Below are 24682 nucleotides of genomic sequence, written 5' to 3'. Positions count from 1 at the left end.
CACTATATTGCAAACGATTCGTGCGCTTGCAAGTACTTTTTAAAACTCACAACACCTCACATCCTAACAAAATTTGGAAACCAAAACCAACTAACAAAATACTATTTACACCCCATACCCTCCACGTCATCACTACATGAGCTGGCGCTGGACTACTCGTGACATTACCTTCCCCTTTTAAGCACCTTGCCCTCAATGTGCTGATTGAATGAAAGAAATGTAACTTAGTTATGACATCTATGCCCTTCCTTTGAAACAACAATTCTACTCTTTCTAGTAAAACAACCCAGCTGATCCTCAATGCTGAATCCGAACTTCAGCTGGACCCATGATGCACTCTACTCCAGCCAAATGTTGCCATAAGATCTAGAATCCTCCACCCTTGTCCATGTTGCAGCATGTCCCTATGCAGCTCGGCTTCTAGGTTCTTGGCATCTTCCTTCTTCACATGCTCTTTGACTGAGTCAGCCAACTCCTTCAGACATTCCAGCATTTCTCACTTAATCCTTGGCTCTAGAAGGATGCCCAGACTTGAGGCCTCTTGAATCAAGTGGTTTTTGCAAGTGACCTTTGCAACTTTCCCATCCCTTAGCATTTGCCAAGCAATGTTCAAAGCCCAAATTACAGCCCCTTGTACTAGCTCAAAATAGAGCTTAGTGTGCTCATCACATGCAAAAACACCAGCTATACCAGTTCCAGCAAGAATAGCTCCAAATGTAGCCACCTCACTCTCTTCCTTGACACATAACAAAAGTGGCCAACTAAACCCATGTGGAAAAGTTGTTGTAAGGTGCAATAATTCCTCAACTGCCACGTAACAACTAGCTGAATTCCACGGCGGCTTCCAGGTTCGTCTTCAGCTGGTTCCCGAGGCTCCAATCATGTTTTGACACCACCATTCCGCTTCTTCCAACTTCCCATCATTACACGTCCCGCTCAACCTTGAATTATAACTTCTAATCTCAGGAATAACATTCTTGATCTTTGTCATCCACCATATCTTCTCTCCATCCAAAATTCGACCATTGTTATAAAACCCATTGAAAAGTGTATTGAGTGTTACCGAATCAAGCTCCAACCCATTCTTCTCCCACTCATCAAGCATTAAAAACGCAGTATCCAATGAACCCATTTCCCCAACTGAATTGACAACAATTTTATAAGAAATCCAAACCCCTTCTATTGACTCTTTTTGCGGTCGTCCCCAAAAAAACTCTTCAGTTTTCTCGATTTTCTTGACGTTTACACAAGCCACCACGAGGGCGTTGAAGGACTTGGATGTGTGCTCATAATTCAACTGAGTCCTTTCTTCGATCACCTTGTGGGCACGGTCAAGCATGCCTATTTTTTGATACAAGGAGATAAGTAGGATCGCAATTCCTTCGGTGGAAATGCCCGGGGTACTTCTTCTGGGCTTCGAGGACCTCTTCTATCATCATGGAGAATTTTTGGGCTAAAACGAGGAATCGAACCATAGGCCCGCAGATGCCAAGTGAAGCGCTAAAGTGGTGGGACGCGAAAAATTCTGTGAACTTCTCGAATGTGGCATGGATAGAAGTCCCCACCCTCTGCTGCCACATGGATTTAAAATTTTCCCAGCACCACACGTATAAGACTGTGGCCTGCCCCTTAAAAGGATACCATATTTTAAACAAAACACACACCTTCTTCCAGGCTCCACTCACCCTTGGATTACTAGGATTACTTGGTGCCAGCTAGTTTGCACAACTGGAATGAGCCATTCCTTTGGTTCCACATTGCAGTTCTAGGTTCTTCTTGAAGGGTTCTACATGTTCAATAGAAAGGCTGGTTCTCCACCTCAGATGTGCCCTTCCCCACCCTTTGCTTCGGTTGACCCATCTATCGATGAAGGTGTCTTTGTCCAACTCAAAACGGCATCGTACATAAAAATCTGCTACCTCAAGTGCCATATCTCCAAAACTTATGAAAAGCAAGAATTCCATTACTGCAAGCCACTTGTCAGAGTCTAACAAAAATGTTTCTGCCAGCTAGTTCACTCTATTAGAATGAGTCATCCCCTTGATGCTACGTGGCAGTTCGACCCTGCGCAGCTCTCTGTTCTTCTTGCAAGCATCTAAGCTGTCCATAAAAGAGCTGGGTCTCCACCTCAGATGCTCCCTTCCCCGACCTCTGCTGGTCGGCCAACCACCGAACCTCTTCCGAGACCATGCCCAACTCGCTCGGCCTCTCAAACATCCGGGTTGCAGTCCGGCTCGGTGACCTCTCTCAGCCACATGCCGCCAATGGTTGCCCTTTTGCCGCCCAGGTGATGGACACGAAGGATCAACTCACCTCGGAGGACCACCCGTACCTTCCCACGTGCCACGGCTGCATCGGCTTGCCTCGGTGGTGCGAATACTAGACTGAGTTTTGCTCCGGCTGAAACCTCCACGTACTCGGCCCTCGTCGTCTCTCCCGATGCTACCTTCACCTACTTCTTTGCCAGCATCTACGTGCCTCAGTGGCTCGGTCTCTTGACTAGGTTCTACTCTAGTGTTGAACTCCATGTTCTTCCATTGCCATTTGTTCTTCCGGACCACCACATCCAACTTTTCCGACCAATCCGGAATTTGATGCTCCTAGAGAGATTCGAAAATTCGTGGAGGAATTACGTCGGAAAGATTGTAGGTGATGACAACCGGATCTGTTGCTGTATTTGTTAAGTGTTTTGGACCTTCCAAAGGTTCTGTTGCTGGGTCTGGTGTGCGTTTTGTGCCATCCGCTGGGACTGGTACTGGAATTTGAATTACTGTGGGGTTGGCTTCATCGTCGCCCTAATCCTCTTCTTCGTCATGGACTTCTGCTCGGTCTCCTCCCCCATTGAAACTAGAATTATTGTGTTGTGGCCGAGGAGGATCATCGATGAGCGTCTGAACTTGCTACGTTAAGTGCTCAATAGCAGCTTGGATACTCTGCATCTCGGTTCGAGTCCCCACCATCACAGCAAGGAGATGAGTCATCGATCCCTGCAATTCCTTCAAAGGCTGTGAATAGTTGGCCATGGCTATAATATTGCGGTCGCCACAGAACTGCCGTGGTAGAATTTGGGGTTCTAAAAAAAAAAAAAAAAAGAGGTAAAGAAAAGATCGGCGAAAGATGGCAGAATTGGAAGCGATGGGTGAAGGATAGGAGGCTCTGATACCACTTGTAACAGGTGAGTTTCCTGTTACTGAATTTGGATTAAGGGAGAAGAAGAAAATGGAATTGAATAAGGAAAGCTTTACTGGAAAATTAAGAAAACATAGAAATTAGGCATTCGAGGTGTCTGGCCTCCATGAACATTCGAAGTGTTCTTTCTCCTTACAGTCTAAGACTGAATTACAAGATGAATGTCGTCTCTCTCACCCTTCTCCCCATTTATACAAGATTCTCTCAATACCATCCCTCCCACAATAGCCTCGCATCCTAACAGAATTTGGAAACCAAAACCAACTAACAAAATACTATTTACACCTCATACCCTCCACGTCATCATTGCATGAGCTAGCGCTGGACAACTCGTGACAAAAACACTAAAGAGATAATTAGGATTGAACTTCATGTGAGATGATTTATTTGAATAAAATATTAAGTGGAATATTTTGTTTTATTTTGTATTAAAAAAAAAAAAAAAAAAAAAAGATTTTGCTTTTTATTTATTTATTTTTTTATGTTCAGAATTATATTAGTTTTATTTATATTCAAAAATATCAAACCAACAATATTAGACATTTCTGCTAGTTTTTTTTATTAATGCTTTAATAATCAGAATCAAAGTTTTCTTATTGCTATTTTTTTCTTTATACCTTTTTTTATTATTATTTTAAACTACATGTATGGGAACAAATATTTGAATATGTTTTAACTTGATTTAAGATGTTTGGTAATGTACTGGTATATAACTTTTATTATGATATATTATTTTACACGCTTTTTTTAACTTATAATAAAAATTACGATAGAAATGCATTTAAATTTTAAAATTAAATTATAATAAAGAATACCGTGCAAAGCGCAGATTTTGTGCTACTTAACATAATGCTCATTGAAAAACTAAAAGAGAACCTGCCTTGGTTTACTTACCAAAACGGAGAAGATGTGATCATTTATATATAGCAAGGACTTAGAGAGTCTTTTACAAGGTGATTTACAAGGAGTTTTGATATACAGTTAATCTCCAAAGGAAAATTCACATGTTATGTAGAAAAACAAGGCAACTTCAAAAGGAACTTTAGAAAATTCTTTGTTTCATTTTTTTTTTGACATGTCTACATAAGAGGGGGAACTGGGAAGGAGAATTCAAACTAGTGACATCCGCTTCATGAGGCGTAGTCTCCAGTTGATTGAACTATCCCTTGGGGACAATTCTTAGTTTCATATTGAAAAGCTATGAGTTTTTTTGTATACTTTATAAGCATTTATTTTGCCGTCACACTCCCACGTGTCGCTTAATCGCTTTAGACGCAATTAGCACGTGCGCATTGTCACACACGAGCCGCGAGCTACTGCTATTCTAACAGTCATACTTTTAAATATTTAACAGTTTTTTCAACCGCCAAACACTACATTTTCTAATTGCTTGTTCAATAGTCAGAAACTATTTTTTTTAACAGTAATAAACTGTAATAAACTGCTTCTGTAATTTATAAAATATATTTTTCTTGCATATTTTACGTGATCTTTTTTCTTCTTTTCTTCTTCTCTGCTGTTACAAAATTTCTTATTCAGTGTAGTGTTCAGAATTCGCAATCTGAACACTACATTCGGACATTATTATATCCTAAAGATAGAATTGTTGTATTTCCTTTTGCAAAACTTATTGTATAAGTGGTAGGTAATATTTGTCTAAGAAAAAGATTAATATTCACCTTAATGTCCAAGAGTTCAATAATTTTTCATTAATTTCTGTAGCTCCAACATCTTCTGCAACTACCGGAAGGATCATATACATGAAATCTATACTTAGACACTCATTTTGTTTGAAAGTTAAATGCCTTGATTGACAAGGCAAAGATGAATACAAAAAACAATGGGATCCAAACAATCACTACAGCAACGACACCCAGAAAGTCATGTCTATACCCAAAGTAACTCCTGACGAAATCTTTCACAGTTTCACCAGACTCAAGTACGTCCTCTACATCTCCATATTGTGAAGCAACCAATCCATACAAGGTCCAAGCAACGGGGCAACCCCAGTAGTACCACCTCCACCAAATTGGTATCCTCTGTCATAAACAAATTAAGTTTAGTCTCAAGTTCATTCTGTGTGTGCACTTGTCTATATGCTACAAGCTAAAAATTTGTGCTGACGTATTGGATTTGTGTCAGGTCGGATTGATTTATAGGTTAAATTGATATGGGTCGGTTTGAACTAGACTTATATAGTAAAATGGCCATTAAATTAGTGAGTGACACTACACCACACGACCTACTAACCCGTTTAATAAACAAGTCGTGTTACGATGACCCAATTCACATAACCTATTTTATAAACAAATCGTATTGGGTTGATCCAAACATGACCTATATATGAAGAATTTTAATTTATATGAATGTTAGCCTTTTAGGGTTTTGCTTTTAATTTTTAGGAAAAGTACACATATCCCCCTCAAACTACTATTCAATTGTTAATATCCCCCCTAAATTACCAATTGTATCAATGTCTCCCCTCAAACTACCAAAAATTGTCAATGTTCCCCCTAATGACAAAAATACCATTCTTAAAATCATTAAAATTAAAAATAAAAAATAAAAAAAATCTATTAAAAAAATATAAAATAACAAACTGTTTTAAAAATTAAAATAAAAAATAAAAAACTGGTTTAGTTTTTTTTTTTTTTTCCGTTTGTTTGTTTAGTTTTTTTTTTTTTAATAATTTTCAGTTTTTTTTTGTTTAAAAAAATCGTTCTTTTTTCATTTTTTTTAATTTTTTTTTCCTTTTTTTCGTTTTTTAATTTTTTTAATTTTTTTTTTTTTTTAGTTTTTATTCTTTATATATATATATATATATATATTCGAATTCATAAGGACATTTTTGTCTTATACAAAAAAAAAAATAGGGTCATTTTTGGTAATTTGATGAGAGACATTGACACAATTCATACTTTGGGGGAGGGGGGAGACATTAACAATTGAATAGTAGTTTGAGGAGAATATGTGTACTTTTCCCTTAATTTTTTTTTTCAAAAAAAAAAAATCTAATTTAATTTGTATGTGTTATGCGGGTTTCCCATGAGTTAAGGGAGTTGACCTAGGATTGACTCGTTTATTTAAACAGATTAATTTGGGCTGGCCCAAATTGACCCGAACTCGATTATACAAAATCATAATTAACACACTAATTTTGTGTTAGATTTGCTTGTCATGTCAAAAATTGACAGTCCTAAACATCCGTATGTGTATGTAGGGATGTAGAGTTGTGGTAATTACCGTTTGGGGGACAACGAATCCTGAGAAAATGTTCCATATTGCATAGAAGGCAGAGGAAACTATGGCGGCAATATTGTGGTTGGGAGTAATGGCCATGGTCATCATCCCATAGAATGTGAAGTATAATATGGTGAAGTACATGAAGAAAAGATACCATAAGAACTTGCTAAGTGTCCTTTCGAATCCCATCATGGCATATACTATGAACCCAAATACCACAGTCTGAAGGAAAATATATGGAAGCTCAATAACAGCCTGCAAAATAATGGCATTTGGTTAAACAACATTAAATCACTACTTATTCTAAAGTTTAAACGAGAGGTGGATTATTTACTTTTTTTCTGATACTATGTTAAATTATTACTTATCTCAAAAGTTTAAGTTGATAAAAAATAAAAAAAATTAATTATTTAATTAATATTTTGACAGTCGATGAGTTTCATAACAACAGCCTTGATGAAGTCTCCATTTAATAATTTGCTCCTTTTATTCTTTTAGCAAGAAGATCTTGTTTTTAGCATGCATGATAGTTCAATTCTTTAAATTATTCCATAATATCATCCAATATTTTAAATAATTCCTTAAACATATGGTTTTTCTAACAATGTTTATACCATGCATGCATTGTCGTTGGCTTCTGGATTGCTCACTATATTTCCCTATTAATTTTCAATTCCATATAATTTCCTACCACAAAAAGTCTGATTTTAAACCAAAACACAAAAATAAATCGTTTAGGGTTGCGTTTTTAAAAAATTGCGATTTGAAAACGTAAAAAAAAAAAATTGTGTTTTCAAATTGTAGGCAATAGCCGCAATAGGGTGATTTTTTGAAAACGTATAATTTTAAAGATTAAACTGCAATTTTAAAGGTCAAACTATCAATTTACCAAACCCTTAACTGCATTTTTAAAAATCATGTTTTCAAATTGCATATTTTAAAATCATACTTTTTGAAATTGCAAATCCAAAGAGATACTGATACAAGAAATTTACCTGTCCGATGGCATATGGCAGAGCTGAATACATTCCAGCTGCTCTTTCTCTGTAAAAGACTGATCTCTCAATAGCCACAACTGGCTGCACAGACATGCCATTTTGTACTCCTATAAAGAGAACAGCAGTGTACATGGAACCCATGGCATTGAACAGATCTTGTTGCCTTCTCCTATCATTCCCAAAAAGTTACTACAAATTAGTCATTATTAAGAGTGGTTTAGCATTCGTTCGATAACACTTTTTAGAATAGCTTTTTGCTTTTAGCAAAAAAAATAAAAGCATTAACAAATAATTCTAAACGAAAAATACCCACAAAATACTTTCAACTTTACATCATACCACAATCAAAAGCAAAAAGCATCATCTAAAAAGTTTTATCAAACAAGCTCGAAATGGGTTTTGTTTTGCCATATACCTCTTGGAACCAAGATCCCAAAATATCATCCCAAACAACATAGCTATGAATGTTGTAAATAAGAGTCTCACAGCATTATATGATGGGTTTCTCCAATAAGACCAATGCTGTTTCCATAGGCACGCGATGCATTGCATGAAAAAAGATTGAGAGTGGATAGTGTTGAAGCATATATCTTTGGAATCCATTGGAGGTGTACTTAGTTCCTTGATCAATGCTTTGTTTCTCCTGAATCATTGACCCTCAAGTATTAATAGTGAAATATTGTATCTGTATATCAATCTTAAATTGTTGGAAAAACTTTACTTATCACCTGTAATCTTTCATCACTTTTGCAATCATAAACATAAACTTTAAAAAATGTCAATTTAATGTATCCATCTTTCAATTTCACTCATTCATTAGAATTTTACGTTAAATCCTAACGGATGAGTGTCGAAATTCCTAAAATACCTCTCATTTTTTTAGGGAAAAAAAAAATTAGAAAGATTTAGTTGTTAGTCAGGATTTAACAGAATTTGTAAAAATACTTATGCCTGAATCTTTAAATTTTTTTTTAAAAAAAAAATGATATTTTTGGAATTTTGACAGGATTTAACGGAAAATCTTAAAAAGTAGTGAAATTGAAAAAAAAAAAATTGAAAGATTGATACACTAAATTAACATTTTTTAAAGTTTAATGGTATGAATACAAAAGTAATAAAACATCAAAGATCAGAGGTGATAAGTGAAGTCTTCTTTGAATTGTTATAAGCTATATCAAGAACTTCAACATTCTGAAGCTTTTGGTTTTCTAATGTTTCTTGGGATCTTGCTGGGATCAGGACCAAATAATGAGAAAAAAGATATAACAAAAGTTTTTACCTGTATAGTTCTGAGTTCTTGAATATGTCACTGAAGTTAAAACCATGAGCTGCTTCCTGTGTAGCTGAAGTAACCTCTAACATCCAAGTTGCAGGATTATAACCATCTCTAATCTTAGGAACTCCATTGATTTCCTTACCAAAAGAAATTTAAAAAAAAAAAAATATATGTTGGTAATTATGTGACAAATGTGGGTTGATATGTTCAAAATCTCATTTGTTTATTAGCCTAACCTCAAAGTACTTGATGAGATGGGAAGAATGGCGGCCTAATGGACCTGCATATAGTTGCTCCCCTCCCTCTTTCAAAAGAAGTAACTGAAATGCATCATTGAGGCACTCAATTCTTGTATATTTTGTTAGAAATAAAGATGTGGAAACCACATAAATTAATGAAAGCAAAATAAAAATGTATGGAAATCACTAGATTCTTGGACAGTAAGGTGAATATGAATTGTCCCTTTGACAAATATTGTCTCCTACTTATATATACAATAAGTTTTGCAATAGGGAATACAACAATTCTGTCCTCAGGATACAATATTGCTCGAATGTAATGTGCAGATTGCAAATTCTAACATTATTCTAAATACAAAATTTTGTAACAACAAAGAAGAAAAAAGATCCATAAAATATGCTGAAAAATATATTTTTTATATATCACAAAAGCAGTTTATGACAGTTTCTGACCGTTGAAAAAGCAGTTTAAAATAGCAGTTTCTGGCTGTTGAAAAAGCAGTTAAATACTTAAAATAAAATGAATGCTAGAATAGCAGTTGTACACATCAGAAAAAATGCACACGTAAATAATAAGCTCGTGGCTCGTGTGCGACTGTAAGTGCTAAGTCCGTCTAAAGCGACGCGCATGCAAACTACTAGTGCGAAACACAACTAGCATGGGTGTACCCAAAAACCAATCTATATTTTGTAAGATAACTCCTTATAAAACACACAAAAAACTCATAGCTATTAAACGTGGGACAAAGTGTAATTGAAAAAATAGAGGGAAAGTTGAAATATTGAAATTGGACAGAAACTTAAAGTTTTATGAAATAATTTTCAACATTTTTCAGTTCAGTAATCTTGACAAATATATCTAACCTCATCAAAGGCATCGAATATATCAATGCTTGGCTGATGAATGGTGCAAACCACTGTTCGTCCTGTGTCCACTGTGTTCCTCACTGTTCTCATTACTATTGCTGCTGCCCTGGCATCAAGACCAGAGGTTGGCTCATCCATGAATATTATAGATGGGTTGGCAACAAGCTCAACTGCAATTGTCAGCCTCTTGCGTTGCTCGGTTGAGAGGCCATTCACGCCGGGCAATCCAACTAGTCCTTCCCTTAATGGGGTCAACTCCACAAGCTCTATTACTTCCTCAATGAACATCTGTGGCCCATAACCCAGAGTTTTAGTCAATAACTTGTCATATCTGGTGTTAAAGTATTGATTAAATAATTAAATTTACTCTTTCTTATCAACTTAAACTTTTGAGATAAGTGGGGTTTTTAACATGCTATCAGAATAAAGGTCCTAAGTTCAAACCTTGTTCATTTGTTTAGGGGGAGTGCTATAATATAATTTAGGAAAAACTTAACTTACCCCTCGATGTTTAGGCGCCTTTGCAATCATACCCTCAAAGTTTTAAAATTTGCAATGTCGGGTTCTCATGTCTTAGAATTTTGCAATCACCCATCCATTACGATTTTCGGTTAAATCTCAACAGAGGACACCAAAATACCAAGCCATGGGTCACAGGGTTCATATATATATATATATATATATATATATATATATATATTTTAATTATTTAATTAGGATAAGTTTCTAATCTTTGAAGGTATGATTACAAAAGCGCCTAAACATCAAGGCGTAAGTAAAGTTTTCTTTATAATTTAAATGATTAAGTCCATAATTTCCTATTAGCTTAAACTTTTGGGATAAGTATTGATTTAATATGATATCAGAATAAGAGATCATGAATTCGAACTTTGACTCCATAGTTTACCTCTAATTTCAATTAAATATTTCACATGTTGGGTCTCACTTTTTAAGGAGGAGTTTGAGAGGAGTGTTAAAGTATTGATTAAATGATTAAATTAATTCTTTCTTATCAGATTAAGCTTTTGAAATAAGTCTTATTAGTAATCATATTTTTTTAGTGTTTTTTTATCCTTGACTTGATCCAACTTTCCCTTTTACGTGGAATAAGAATGTAAAATCCTCATCTGACTGTCGTTAATTAATTAGTACTTTTACCTGGATATATGCCATGCCTCAAATTAAGAGAAAAATGGAAGAAAAACAGGAAATAATACCTTTCTTGTTGCAGAATCAACCTCAGGGGCTAAACGAAGCCATGCAGAATATAGCAAAGACTCATAGACTGTAACATGAGGAGAATGGATATCATTTTGCTCACAATAACCTGATATGCGAGCAAATGTTTCTTGCTTCTTTGGGTACCCAGATATTGTGATGCTTCCCTCAATATATCCACTAGTTTTCCTTCCAGCCAAGACATCCATTAGAGTGGTCTTACCAGCACCACTAACACCCATAAGAGCTGTTAGGACTCCTGGCCTGAAAGCACCACTCACACCCTTTAAAATTTCAAGTCGATCCTCAAGAATACCTTGAATTTTCATTTCCTGTAATCACGTCAACAAATTCATTTTGCAGATAATATTATTGGCTTTGCATTGATGACATAAAACAACTTTTTCAAGTATGTTGGTTGTTGCAGTACAAGAAGAAGCAACAAAAACGAAATATTGAAATGTTAGTGCCATCTATAATTGACTAATTCTATAAGTAATTTTTGTGTCCCTCCAATAATCTACAAGACATTAATCGTGCAGAAGAAACAGGGTTAAGAAAGTCAAGAGAAATAGGATAAAATCAAGATTCTGTACACAAACCACCAATGACACAAAATAGCAGTAACTTGAGCACTTCAGTACAAATGTGGCCTCGTTTGCTAACGCCTTTTTTCTTTGCCTTTTGCTTTATACTATAAAAGTAAAAACATTAACAAACAACTTTAAATGCAAAAAACTCAAAACTACTTTCATTTTTATGTCAAATCGGAACACTTTTTCAATAAAAAAATACCTTCTAAAAAACGTTATCAAACAACCCCTATATCCTCCCAGTTACTTCAAGGGTGCCTTTTAATTTAAACTAGAAGGTACCTGTGGCATGTCTACAGCATATCTGATTTCATCGAAAGTGAGGGATAGGGGTTCAAAAGGAAGAACCATTCCCCTCTTCTTGTTTTGGTAAGATTCATCAATTCTACTAACTCTTGCAGATGATGACATGGATGATACACTTCTTTGAACTTCAGTCCCTTCTTCTGCATTGTTATCACAATAAATATGTTGTAGTTTAAATAGAATGTAGAAACAGAAACGAGAATCTGACCCACCAGGAGAGCTCTTTCCTCTAGATGAAAGCTCAATGAAATCTCTAGATCTGTCAGCATTTCTCTCAGCCAATGTCTCTTTGGATAGTACTGCCTGAGGCTTACCAAAAGCTGCAGCAAATTAATCCTTTTATCAGAAAAATCAGTTCAATTTTGAAACTCGAGAAAGATATATATTATGGTACTTACGATTGAGATACTTTAGAGCCAAAGTGAAAAGAAAATTGAACAGAAACATATATCCAATCAAAGCTCCTACTCCAATCCAATACCAATCTGCTTGTGGAAAAACACCTCGAGACTTCAAGACCAAAACTCCTAATGGTTCTGAGGAATTAGGAGGTACCTATAATATAAACATATCCACATACTCAATTATGGATCAAAATCATTTTTCCAATTCTTTGCTTTAGTTTTGTTATTATCTTGTCAAACTTCATGAAAGGATGATTACATGTCTCCAACTCTTCCCAAGAAATTCGTTCACAGCTATAGCATTCTGTCCATACATCAGTGGTGAGACCCAGTAAGCCCAATACAACCATTTCTGCACGTCCTCTGAATGAAAAAGAAAATATAATCAGAATTTATATCAGATTGGCATGTGTTAGAATATATTCAGAGTTGAATAAATCAATAATATAAATCAATAATAGTATATTTATTATATATTTAGAATATATTCTGAATATTTTCTATCAGCATGCATGAAGAGTAGAAAATTGTTTGAATATTAATTAAATACATCCCTTCCTATAAGCTTAATTAAGCTTTTAGGATAAACGGTGGTTTAACATAGTATCAGAGCAGAAGGTTATGAGTTCGATCCCTAACTCCAAAATTCACCCCTCATTTCAATTAAATATTTCACGTGTTAATTCTCACTTGTTAAGCGCGAGTTTGAGCTCACATACGTGAGGGAGAGTGTTATATAAGTTAATTCACCTCGAGATATGACGAATCCTCCCAAAACCTGCACTGCAAGTAAAGCGAATGACCCAACTGTGCTAGCAACAATCACATTCCTCCCTAATGCAGCCATAAATCGGAACAGTCCAGATGCCATCTGGTTAATGCACAAGATTATGAGGTACTGCTTGAAAAACCTGCCATTAATTAGGAGCTTTCATCATATTCTGAAATCCAAAAAGTTTAACTTAAATTTGAACAATTCTGCTTTCTTTCATTTTTCACCTTCCAATGTCTGGATCAAAGCCAATGACATAATAAGTCATCACCACCCAAATGGCAACTTCTACAAGAGTGATTGGAATCTTTAGGATCCATGTGGGTAGAGAGTATGCCCATGAAGGATAGAAGAAAAGGTCTCTTTGCTTGTAAAATACAGGAAGCTTCATGATGGCCATATTCAGCTCTGATATTCCGTTAAACATAGCTACAAGTACAGTGAAAAAAAGAGCACCCATGTAGATACCACCATCCTTCACTGTATCTCGATGCATCTCAGTTCTTAGAAATATTGTCATCGTTATAAAAGCTAACAGAGTAAGCTGAAAATGCGAGAAAATACAAGGAACAATAAGCAATAATCACTTATATCGTCAATGCTTGAATTGAATTTTGTACCATTGCTGGAGGATGGTTATCCACAATCTCAACCTTCTTACAAATAATAGTACTAGAACAAGCTTCAAAATACTTCATTTGAATTTTAAACAAAAATGAAACTCAATTCCATCCCACTCTTGGTCTAAAGCGAAGCTTTTAATGCTTTATCATATTTTCCAATTGGCTTTAAGTTTTTAAAATAAATGATGATATTTAGTAAAATTCTATACGACTGCCATACAGCTGGGGAACATAGCAGGAAAAATCAACCCTTGCTCTTTTTTAGTTACAAGTATTGATCCAATAACTGATTTTTACCGGCACATCATCAAATTGTATGGCAGTAGTATATGAGTCTACTAAATAGCATTACTCTTAACATGAAATCAGTGCAAAGGTCCTAAGTTCGAACATTGTTTCTTTAATTCACCTTCATTTCAATCAAATAGTATACATGTTGAGTTTCACTTATTGAGTGAAAGAAGATAGTTTAGCATCAATATTCAGTACCCTACCAATCGAGTTTGAAGGAAAGATTGGCGTTGAGCCCACACGTGAAAAGAGTATTAAAATATTAATTAAATGAGTAAATTCATTATTTATTATCAGCTTAAGCTTCTGAAATGAACAGTGGTTTAAGAAATACCACTCACTTGGCTCATTTTGAAGATGTAGACAAAGGAGTTCCTCTTCATAAGCAAGAATTCTCTCCAAAGACAAGCCCTGAATAACTCTTTCTTGCTAACACCATACTTCTTAGTGGTTAAAACAGCAGGGTGGCCTTTGGAGCTGTTGAAAGGAGTAGCAAGCTCATCATCAAGTTTGCGACCAATGTCGAAGAAGTGAAATGCTTGGGCAAATTCCTTCACAGTAATATACTTGTAAGGTTTATCTTTATGTGCCCAGTACTGCTCTTGATCTTTCCTTGATGTCACCTATTGCAACCCCACAAGGGAATAAGAAGAAAGTTTTTTTTTTTTTTTGTGACACTAAAATGATAATTCCAATATGAATAGAGTGAGAACACAGCTAGAGAAAACTAGCTAGAATTACTTCTTGTAAGAAGTCAGCAACTCCTTTCCTCTGAGGACATTGGAAACCCATGTATTCAAAGAACTCAAGCACATTTTCACGGGGACCCTGAAACACAAGTTGTCCGTCTGAGAGAAGAATTATATCATCAAATAGTTCATAAGTTTCTGGAGGTGGCTGGAGAAGAGAGATAATTGCTGTTCCTTTGAGAATATGGATGGATTGCTTGAGTGAATTCACAATCTGGAAAGTCGTTGAGCTGTCCAAACCAGTTGATATCTCATCCATGAACAATGCACTTGCTGGTCCAACCAACATCTCACCTATATCATATTGAGAGTTGCATATGGCGATTTCAGAGTTTAGAATTTGAGCGTTAAATCACCACTTATCCCAAAAAGCTTAAGCCGATAGGAAAGAGTAAATTTAATCATTCAATTAATAGACAACATGTGGACTATTTTTGAAAAATGGGGGATAAATTGTACAGATAAGGTTCAAATTGAAGACCTCAGCTCTAATACCAAGTTAAATCACCCTTGTCCCAGTATCTTAAGCTTTTGAGGTAAGTGGTGATTTAAAATTGTATTAAAGCCAAAAAGTTCTGAGTTCGAACTCTAACTCCACAATTCACCCTTCATTTCAGCTAAATATTATAAGTGTTGGGTCTCACTTGTTGAAAAAGACTTTTGAGCCTATATATGAAGGGGAGTGTTACAATATTAAGTAAATTATTAAATTCACCCATTTCTATCGGCTTAAACTTTAAAGATAAGTGCTGATTTAAGATAGAATAGGCAATAAGAGTGTTCAATGTTGTTAAACAAACAATTTCTGTTTTTATGTGTTACCTGTTGTGACTCTCTTTTTCTGTCCACCAGAAATTCCCCTTAACATTTCATCCCCAATAATAATATCAGCGCATACTTCAAGCCCCATAATCTGCAATGTTACAAGAGCAGAAACATTAAAATTTATAAGATTTTCACATTGTTGTCTGTATTTTAAGGTGGTACCTTGATAACATAGTCAGTAACTATACTGGTCTCCAGTCCTTCTAGCGCTGCTGCCTGAAGAGAATTTAAGATATTAAGATTTTCAAGTTATGAGTAATTAATTTTCTCCCCTTGGAACGATTATAGCAAATATGATCTCTCAATAAGTTATTCACACAACAAAGAACAAATTTTTTTTTTCCAACCTTCATGTAGATATCAACATCAGGATCTGGCTTAATATTTGCTCCCTTCTCTCTTCTTAATAGTTCTGCCAATATCTCTGCAAAATTTCCAAAATTTAAAATTATAAACTCAAACCCTCAGAACTCCTTGGACCAAACAGTATATCTTAAAAGTGATGGTGTTTTAACTGACCATAACGTGGTCCAACACCTTGACATCTTGCTGCAAAAGCCAGTGTTTCTCTCACTGTCATTTCTCCTATGTGGAGATCATATTGACTTATATAAGCTGATGTCCTTTGCGGCACAAACTCTTCCATTCCATGTCCATTGTATGTAACTTTTCCCGACAACTGAAGTTCATAAGTTACCATGTCAGATCAACCCCCAAAAACAAAGTAGACACATTTAATATTTAGTCGAATAAAGCTATTTAGTAGACTGCTAGATGACTGCAATATGATTGAAATGACGTGACAGTAAAAATTAGCATTTGGACTAACAATGGTTGATTTTCATTGCCACGTTATCCCAGTTGTATGACAGTCGTATAGCAGTTTACTAAATAGCATTTCTCTATTTAGTTTCCTTACTTTTAAATCTTTACCGAGTTTTCCTGCCAAAGCCAATAATAGTGTGGTCTTTCCAGAGCTTGGGGGGCCTAAAAGCAATGTCATTCTACAACAATTGGAAGAACAGGATGGAAGATGAACTGTTTGGAAAGTGTAAGGAATAATAATATATGAGGAGGTATATATACTCACCTTTGAGGCTTAATGATGCCACTCACATCTTGAAGGATTGGTAAGGGTATCTTTCTACTTGGTTGAATGTGAAGACAATTCAAGAATCCCTTTAGAGAGGAAGAATGGGAGAGAAATTGCAGGGTGAGTATATATATATATATATATATATATATATATAGAGAGAGAGAGAGAGAGAGAGAGAGAGAGAGAGAGTAATTGTGGTTACAAGATAGAACTATCTACTTAAGACCATTAATTTACCTCTAACATATTGATAAAGAAGTTACATATTGTAGGCAATGCTCTGCTTCCAACATAAACCTCTGCCTCTACATTTAGGTGCTCAAACCGAACTTCAACAGTTGGAATATCAAGTCCAACTCTGAGTTTGAATTTCGAAATAAAATAGTAAAACCATCAGAATTACATTATAAAAAGAGATTCCGAACAAATGCAGAGAAAAAAAAAATTATCTTTTATATGCCAAAAACTTTGCAACATAAAAACGATTCAAGGAACATAAGAACAAGAACAACCCATTCCAGCTGTATACTAGGACCAAACAAAAAATAAGTTAAATCAAGTTCTTTGAAATTGCTTGAAACACGTAAAAAACACAAGAATACGAATTACCCAGATGGGTGTAATGATCTGAAATGAAATATACACTGATGGAACTCACCGATCTATGCGGTCCTTGAGCTTCAACAGGAACTTCTCATTATCTTTTTCTGCAATTTTCACCAGCCTATCTAACAAAGCCTTTCTCGCAGGTAATCCAAGAGCCCTTATGTCAATCTCTCTGGCTTGGCCCTCTGTATTAGTGAGCATACCTCTCCTTATACGTAAATATGTAGGCAGTCTCTCTAAAGTAGCCGATTTGAGAGCTTCTTCATCGTCTTCTGCTCGAGAAGACCTTGAGAAAATTTCCATGGCATTGTTCCTCCAGATGTTAGAACTACTTATGTGTGAACTACTACTACCTGTGTATGTTCCACCACTTTCCATTGTTCCAAACTTCCAATTATTGTTACAAGTTCTTGATATATAACCAAACAACACGAACATATAATATGCCACTCTCCATTATGCCAATTATTGTTATTGTTAGAATATATTCTGAATATATTCAGAATATATTCTAACAGTTATGAGTTTCTAACTTTCTATATATAAGTAAACAAAACCTGCAAAGTCTTTTCTTTTCATTTTTTTTTAAAGAAAAACTTGCATTCAATAATGGAAATTCAACTTTTACTCTCTCTCTCTCTCTCTCTCTCTCTCTCTCTCTCGTTCTTCAGTATTACATGAGACACTGAACTTCCTTGTAGAGGAGGTAAGAGATACTGACCTTCCTTGTAGAGGAGGTAACATGTATTCTTTGATGGTCCAATTTCTTCCAACCAAGGAAAATATGATTTAGACCCTGTTAAAATAAATTATCAAATCTACGGTCAAAGTAATTAACCACAATCGAAATAAATGAAGGCAACCATTTGGTAACGAAGGGAAAACTTTCCAAAAATTTCTTTGTAAGTTAAAAATCATTCCCAAGGCCAGCCAACTCTAAAGTTATTCATGATAAAAGTTGTGTTACAAGTTAGGGTCTGTTTGGGTTTGCAATTTCAAAATGTGCGATTTAAAAAAAGTGATTTTAAAAACGCAGTTAAGTATTTGACAAAATCGCAATTTAGCATTTAAAATCGTAAATTAGCCTTTAAAATTCTGCATTTTCAAAAAAACATCATCTTACCTGCGATTTGAAAAGGCAGATTTTCTGTGTTTTCAAATCGCAATTTTTAAAAACGCAGTTCCCAAACGATTTATGTTCTGCGATTTGGTTTGAAATCGCACTTATTATCTACGAAATCGCAATCCCAAACGCACCTTAATTCGAATTACAAAACATTTGTAACTCCCGAGAGAGGAGGTAAAATGTATTTTTTGATAGTCCAATTTCTTCGAACCAATGAAAATATGATTTGGACCCTGTTAAAAAAAATTACGGAATCTACTGTCAAAGTAATAAATGAACGTAGACAAATGATAACGAAGTGAAAACTTTTTAAAAAACTCTTCAAAAGTAAAAAACTCATTCCCGAGGCCGGCCAACCTTAAAGATATTTACTGTAAAAGACTTGTGTTATACATTGATCTGAATTACAAAACATTTGTAACTTTCGAGACTAATTAAATTTGTAATCACTTAGGTGGCTCAAGAATCTCTACCATTTTTCTTCTATTGGAAAGATGTAGGCGAGTGCCTGAAGCCATGCATCCTTTATTGTTTAACTCTGAACATGCTCTTATGATAACGAAGAGTTTGAGATATGGAATAGGTGGACATGCTCTTATGATAACGATCGAAGAGTTTGAGATAGGGAATAGGTGAACAACGTTTGTTCTTGGCCGTCTGGGCCATGTTTGATAATATATGCATACATGATACACCACCAATTCTCCGTCTTAGCTATTAATAAAGTACAACTTTTTTAGGTGGGCAGTGTGCTCTTGATATTTTTAGGACTAGATGCCAATTCTCAAGAACAATCAATTGCAAAATAGGCTGCTTCTCGCTTGGTGTTTAAAAGCATTCTCGAAAATTCTTCTTTCCTTTCTGCTTTAAGAATTAAGAGTGGTAAAGACCCTCTTCCTTTGTAATTTTTCTATTTCCCCCTTTTTTTCCCACTTGAATAAAATTAAACAAATAAATTAATTAAAAAAAAAAAAAAAAAAAAAAAAAGCCTACAGAATACAATGGAGCTCATAAATTTTTAAAATATTTGTGTTAAATCACCACTTATCCCAAATCTATTTAATCATTTAATTTATATTCTAATATTCTCTCTCACATGCAGGCTCAAACTTCTTTTTAATAAATGAGATACAATACGTAGAATATTTAATTGAAATGTACAATGAGTTGATAGAGTTAGAATTCAAATTTAGGACATCTCAAAAGATTAAGCTAAAAATAATAATAATAATAATTTATTTAATTTATATTTTATCAATTTAAACTATATTTTACACAAAATGAAATGAAGTCAAAAACACCTTTAGACTTTTCCTCCCTGCTTAAAAACAAGACAAAAACTTATCAACAAAAAACAAGACAAAACCTAAAAGGCACAAAATTTGTGCAAGACAAAAGACTTTTTAAGAGAGATACGTACGTACACAAAATTATAAATGAAGAAGTGTCTTTTCAATCAACTTCACTGATTGTTCACCATTATTTTCATAATTAACAAAGGGTATTCATTAACACACATTCATTCTCATATTTTATTTTTATTTGCGAATAAATTTACTTATAACTTTTAAATTTTTATTATTTTTAAAAAAATATATCAAATTTAATTCAAAACCTATTAATTCAGGGTATTTATTTTTTTTAAAGTTTTAATCTCAATCTTCTGTTAGAACTTTTTGTTAAATCTTATCAAAATTTTTAAAATATCCCTATGTTTATTTTTAAAAAAAAAATTATAAAAATTTTCAAAGATTCATGCATAGGTATTTTTATAAATTCTGTTAAATTCTAACCAACACCTAAATCCTAACAATTTTTTTTTCTTAAAAAAAAAATAAAATAAAGATTATTTTGAGAATTTTTAACATAATTTAACAGAAAATTCTAACAAAGACTGAGATTGAAACTTTCTGAAAAATAAATACCATAAATTAAGACGTTTTAAAGTTTAGGTACATTCTTTTAAAATGAGTAAAAGTTCATGAATTATAAATAAAGTTCTTAATTTCTTTTATTTTTATTTAAAAAAAATAAAAAACTAGGAAGGAAAGAAAGAAAGGGTTTGTTTAAAGAAAGTAGAAAGGAAAGGGAAATGATAGTGGGGAATCCACTGGGAAACGTAGTTGAAGAAAATGATTAGAGGAAGGTTACAAAGGTAGCTTCAGAAGTGGAACACACATGCAAGCCTCACCAGTCACCCCCCACGAGGGCAAAAGGTCATAAATCCTAAGTATAGAAAAGTATATAATATGGTTTGTTAGGGTGTCATATCCCTGTTAATCCAACCATTCTTGGTTGGAGTGTGAACCATCATGAGGTCCACACAAAAAAGTTCCTTCAAAAAGAAGGGAAACCTAGGCCCCAATTTCATGGCCTGTCAGATTATATATTAATATAATAATAATATTTATCACATTTATTTTATATTGAGGTACTTTATATTTTAAATCACTTCCTATATCAACAATTTAAACTCTTCGAGAAAAAAAAAATTTACTTTAAACACGGCACATCAACCGATATAATAAATAAGTGTAATTACATTACTCATATTACTTTTACTTTTTTTGTTTCACATTTTATATTTTATTTTTAACAATGTTGATTAAGTCTCTTATTAGTTCTGCATTAGGAAAATGAATTGTCCTCAAAGAGTGGGTCGACTACAAAGGAGTTCAAGGTATTAAGTCTCACATTAATTCTTTAGTAAGTGAAACTATACTTTATAAATGATTCTAAAGAGCTTCAATTGCAAGTGGTAGTACGAATGTGGCTAACGTTTTTCTTAGATCTTTACAAATAATATCAAAGCATCCTACTAACACCATGTGGCACTGAGGCACCGCATGGTGTGTGTAACGCCCCGACTTTTATATAAGTCACAAAGCATAAATATCACAATTCAACATGGCGCTGCTACCTTTACATACACTAGCAGCAGAAGAAAACATGTATAATTTTTTTTTTCTTTTTAAAAGGGATCACATCTCACTCTTCCCCACATAATACCAGAGCTTCTATCTGAAATAACATATTATAAATAGAACATAATATTATTACAATAACATAAAATTATTATTGTCTTGAGATAAAATCAAAGATGCCACAACAGCATTTCTACTCATAAATTTTAAATATTGACGTAACATGATATTATTACAATAACATGAAACTACTATTGTCTTGAGATAAGATCAAAGATGCCACAACAGCATTTCTACTTATAAATTTTAAATATTAACTCAGCATGAGTCAGTCCTTCAAAAGGTGGGAGGCTTCCTACAAGCCTCATGAACAAAATCTTAGACAAGCATAAGCGTTATCATTTATCTCCTCCTCAATAGTATCTATAACATTACCACAATTTTACAAGGGAAATGTTTGAGTCCACCACTCAATAATTATAAAATATCCTAATCATACATGTGTGATTTGAGCCACCTCTTTTTTCCTTTGAAATCTCTATCTTACTTATCAAACGTTTATTTTTGTAAGGTTTTCACAAAAATGTTTACTTCTGAAATTCCATACCCGTTTTGTAAATCAAGTGTAGAGTTTTGTTAATATATACTTAATAAACACCCCCAAATGTTTTTCTTTGTATTTAATACCTATCAAATTCATATCTCATACCATGGAGTATTAAAACAATTTATAGCAAGTTAATGAAAAACAATAATTAAAATATATATATATATATATATATATATATATATATATAAAACAGTATCATATCACATGCTTGATTCACATAATAAATGCATTGACAAGTTCATTTACCACATTTCACATATTTAAAATATTCATTTTTTATTTCATCTTTCCTTAAGTTAAATGTACCATTGCTGAAAGAATTACTACTCCTTCTTGCTCCTTTCTTTTACTTTCTTTATTTGTTTGTGCAATGGATGAAAGAAAAGAAACGAAATACTTTTGTTTTGTATTTTGAGAAAGAACACTTAGAAATCAAACAAATTGTAGCCAATATAGGAAGAGGCAACAGTTACCCTTATAGCCGATGGCTTAGAATTATTGAATGATTTTGCTGAGATTTGTTCTTCCTATATTTGATCTTCTTTGGCTTCTTTGGTTGCCAAACATCTAATGCAACCTACCTTTTATTTCTCATCTTGCCTATAAGTGGTATGCATAATTTGAATTTATCAAAACATAAACAAAGGAGGTGCATTTTACAGACAAAACGTGGAGATAAATTAAATGAAGAGATGCGCGTGCTTTATCTTTCATTTTTCTACTGACAGAGTTTCTCCATAATAAATACAAGGCATGCTCTCTTCTTTGATAAAAGCTTTGTTATTTATTTATTTATTATACTTTAAGTAAAAATTTATGTAGCTTTGAAAGCTACACAGTAAAACTTTAAGACAGCTTTTGAAAGTAGAGTTATAATGGAGCTTCTTGTAGTTTTGAATGCTACAAAAATCTACCACCTATAAATTTTTATTTTTATTTTTTTTTTTTCAAAATATGTCACTTCTCTTCAACGAAGAGAGCTCAAACAAAGTCAAGAAATTCTTTTTCACTAGGAACCCACGTGAAACCTCTCTTCTTTTTTATTTTTTTTATTTTTTTACTTCTTTTTTAGCTTCTAGTATTATTTTTTAAATCACTTCAAAATATTATCTATTACTAGTTCTAACTACTAGCCACTAACCTTAAACTAATTAACTAACACTTTCCTTAATTAAATTAATTAATCCAAATATTACCAGAATAAATATTACTTAAGTTTTAATTATTACATTTCCATTAATTTGTTTATATTTGCAATTCTTTTATGCTGGGCATTATAGTTTATTGGTAGCCCAAAACTACGACTGAAGATTCCTAAATTTTGGTATCCGATTGCCGGAATCCGGCAACCATTGCCGTAATCCGGCAAGCCAGATTTCGACAAAACAGGACAGAATCCAGCCAGTGCTAGAATCTGGCAATTTGTGCTGGAATCTGACAAGTACGGCTGGAATTCGGCTGTACTGTGCCAGATTTCGGTCAGCTTGGCCGGAATCTGGCCATTTGTGCCAGATTCCAGCCACCTTCACTGAAATCCAGCTAACCCAAATTCTGACAAAACTGGCCGGAATATGACCATTGCCGCCGGATTCCAGCCTCCATCGCTGGAATTCAGCAATAGTAGCCGGAATCAGGTGAAAGTAGTCGGAATCCTGCCGGTCAGTGACGGAATCTCGTCACCAGTAACTTTTTGCCGTTCTTTATTTTTTTATAAGAGCCAAACACCAAAAATATTTTCAAGGAAATCATTTTTCCTTAAAATTAATTTTGTTAAAAATATTTTACGTCGAAATAAACGGAACATTAGTAAAAATCAATGTTAAACTTAGTACTCACGAGTTCTTTTATGATCCGCTCGCTCGCTAATTTATATTTCAAATATAAAACTAACTTTCTGAAGTGTCATGACTTATGCAATCAAGGTGTCTGATAATTGTGAGCCAACTGCATTTGACAGCATGCCATCATAGCCCACGAAGAAATTTGATGAAACTTTCTTTAAGTGACATGGACGACAAACTCCTTTTGGGACATACTCATGAACAATGGCCCTTTCTCTCTCACCTCTTTTTCATGGGACTCAAATTGATGATGGATTGTCCACATCGTGATTTCAGTTTCTTGTACAACCCAATACAAAATATAATAATTTGAGGCAATTTTTTTTTATAAATTTGTTGAAGCAACTTTGATCTTTTAACAAAGTTTTCTTAGCGAAGCTTTTGCAAGTAGAAGCGTTACCATTTGGGTTTACGGCTTCGTAACGTTTGATTTAAAAATAGCGATTTTAAAAACATAATTTAAGAGCGCATTTGGTAAAATTACAATTTGACTTTTGAAATCGTGCATTTTTAAAAAAGCGCCTCCTTATCAGCGATTTGAAAACGATGATTTTTCTATGTTTTCAAATAGTAATTTTTTAAAAATACATTCTCAAACAATACATCTTCTGAAATTTAATTTAAAATCGCACTTTTAATCTAAAAAATTACAATATCAAACGCGCTCGAAATAGGTTACTGATATGGTAACTTTCTTCGTTGTCGTGAAAATATCAACTCGAGGTGAGTAATCTTGATCTCTTGATATGTCTTTATTGTATGAGTTAGCAAATTTCAAGGAAGGAATTTATATAAAGGGGGTGAGGGGTGTGAAAGTAATATCGTAACACCCCCTACCCTACACCTAGGTTAGTCCTTAGGCAAGCCCAACGTGATTACCTTAGAA

The 24682-nt window shown here is 34.0% G+C and overlaps 1 protein-coding gene and 1 pseudogene across 3 annotated transcripts; both read right to left on the bottom strand.

The window, feature by feature from the left end:
- Positions 1–316: 316 nt before the first annotated feature.
- Positions 317–1580, bottom strand: LOC133871443 (small ribosomal subunit protein mS79 (rPPR3b)-like; annotated as a pseudogene).
- A 3289-nt stretch (positions 1581–4869) lies between these two features.
- LOC133870203 (pleiotropic drug resistance protein 1-like) lies at positions 4870–17957 on the bottom strand. Of its 3 annotated transcripts, XM_062307273.1 has the most exons (24): positions 17348–17957; positions 16927–17047; positions 16684–16772; positions 16513–16597; positions 16113–16272; positions 15941–16017; positions 15756–15809; positions 15591–15681; positions 14761–15062; positions 14361–14642; positions 13333–13649; positions 13084–13244; positions 12593–12696; positions 12328–12484; positions 12142–12249; positions 11906–12069; positions 11030–11362; positions 9810–10100; positions 8943–9026; positions 8710–8843; positions 7846–8073; positions 7428–7599; positions 6433–6687; positions 4870–5228 (listed from the first exon to the last, which is right to left on the bottom strand). In XM_062307273.1, exons 1-24 carry the CDS (start codon positions 17731–17733, stop codon positions 4971–4973), a joined length of 4413 nt encoding a protein of 1470 aa, XP_062163257.1. In that variant the 5' UTR covers positions 17734–17957; the 3' UTR covers positions 4870–4970. The 3 variants fall into 3 exon arrangements, with proteins under 3 accessions (XP_062163257.1, XP_062163256.1, XP_062163258.1); XM_062307272.1 differs by having other exon boundaries at positions 11906–12249; XM_062307274.1 differs by lacking the exon at positions 7846–8073.
- Positions 17958–24682: the final 6725 nt, after the last annotated feature.

Source organism: Alnus glutinosa, chromosome 6, assembly GCF_958979055.1.
Source record: "Alnus glutinosa chromosome 6, dhAlnGlut1.1, whole genome shotgun sequence".
NCBI classification, from domain to species: Eukaryota; Viridiplantae; Streptophyta; class Magnoliopsida; order Fagales; family Betulaceae; genus Alnus; species Alnus glutinosa.
The sequence above is the reverse complement of the archived record's forward strand: the minus strand, read 5'-3'. Positions and strand labels throughout refer to the sequence as shown.

Excerpts from the sequence above, each read along its gene's own strand:
- LOC133870203 (XM_062307272.1), bottom strand. The coding sequence starts at position 17,733 with ATGTTCGTGTTGTTTGGTTATATATCAAGAACTTGTAACAATAATTGG. Across the intron at positions 11,363-11,905 it reads ATGCTGTAGACATGCCACAG|GAAATGAAAATTCAAGGTAT; the intron begins GTACCTTCTAGT and ends ACGTGATTACAG. Across the intron at positions 8,844-8,942 it reads ATCTCATCAAGTACTTTGAG|GAAATCAATGGAGTTCCTAA; the intron begins GTTAGGCTAATA and ends TCTTTTGGTAAG.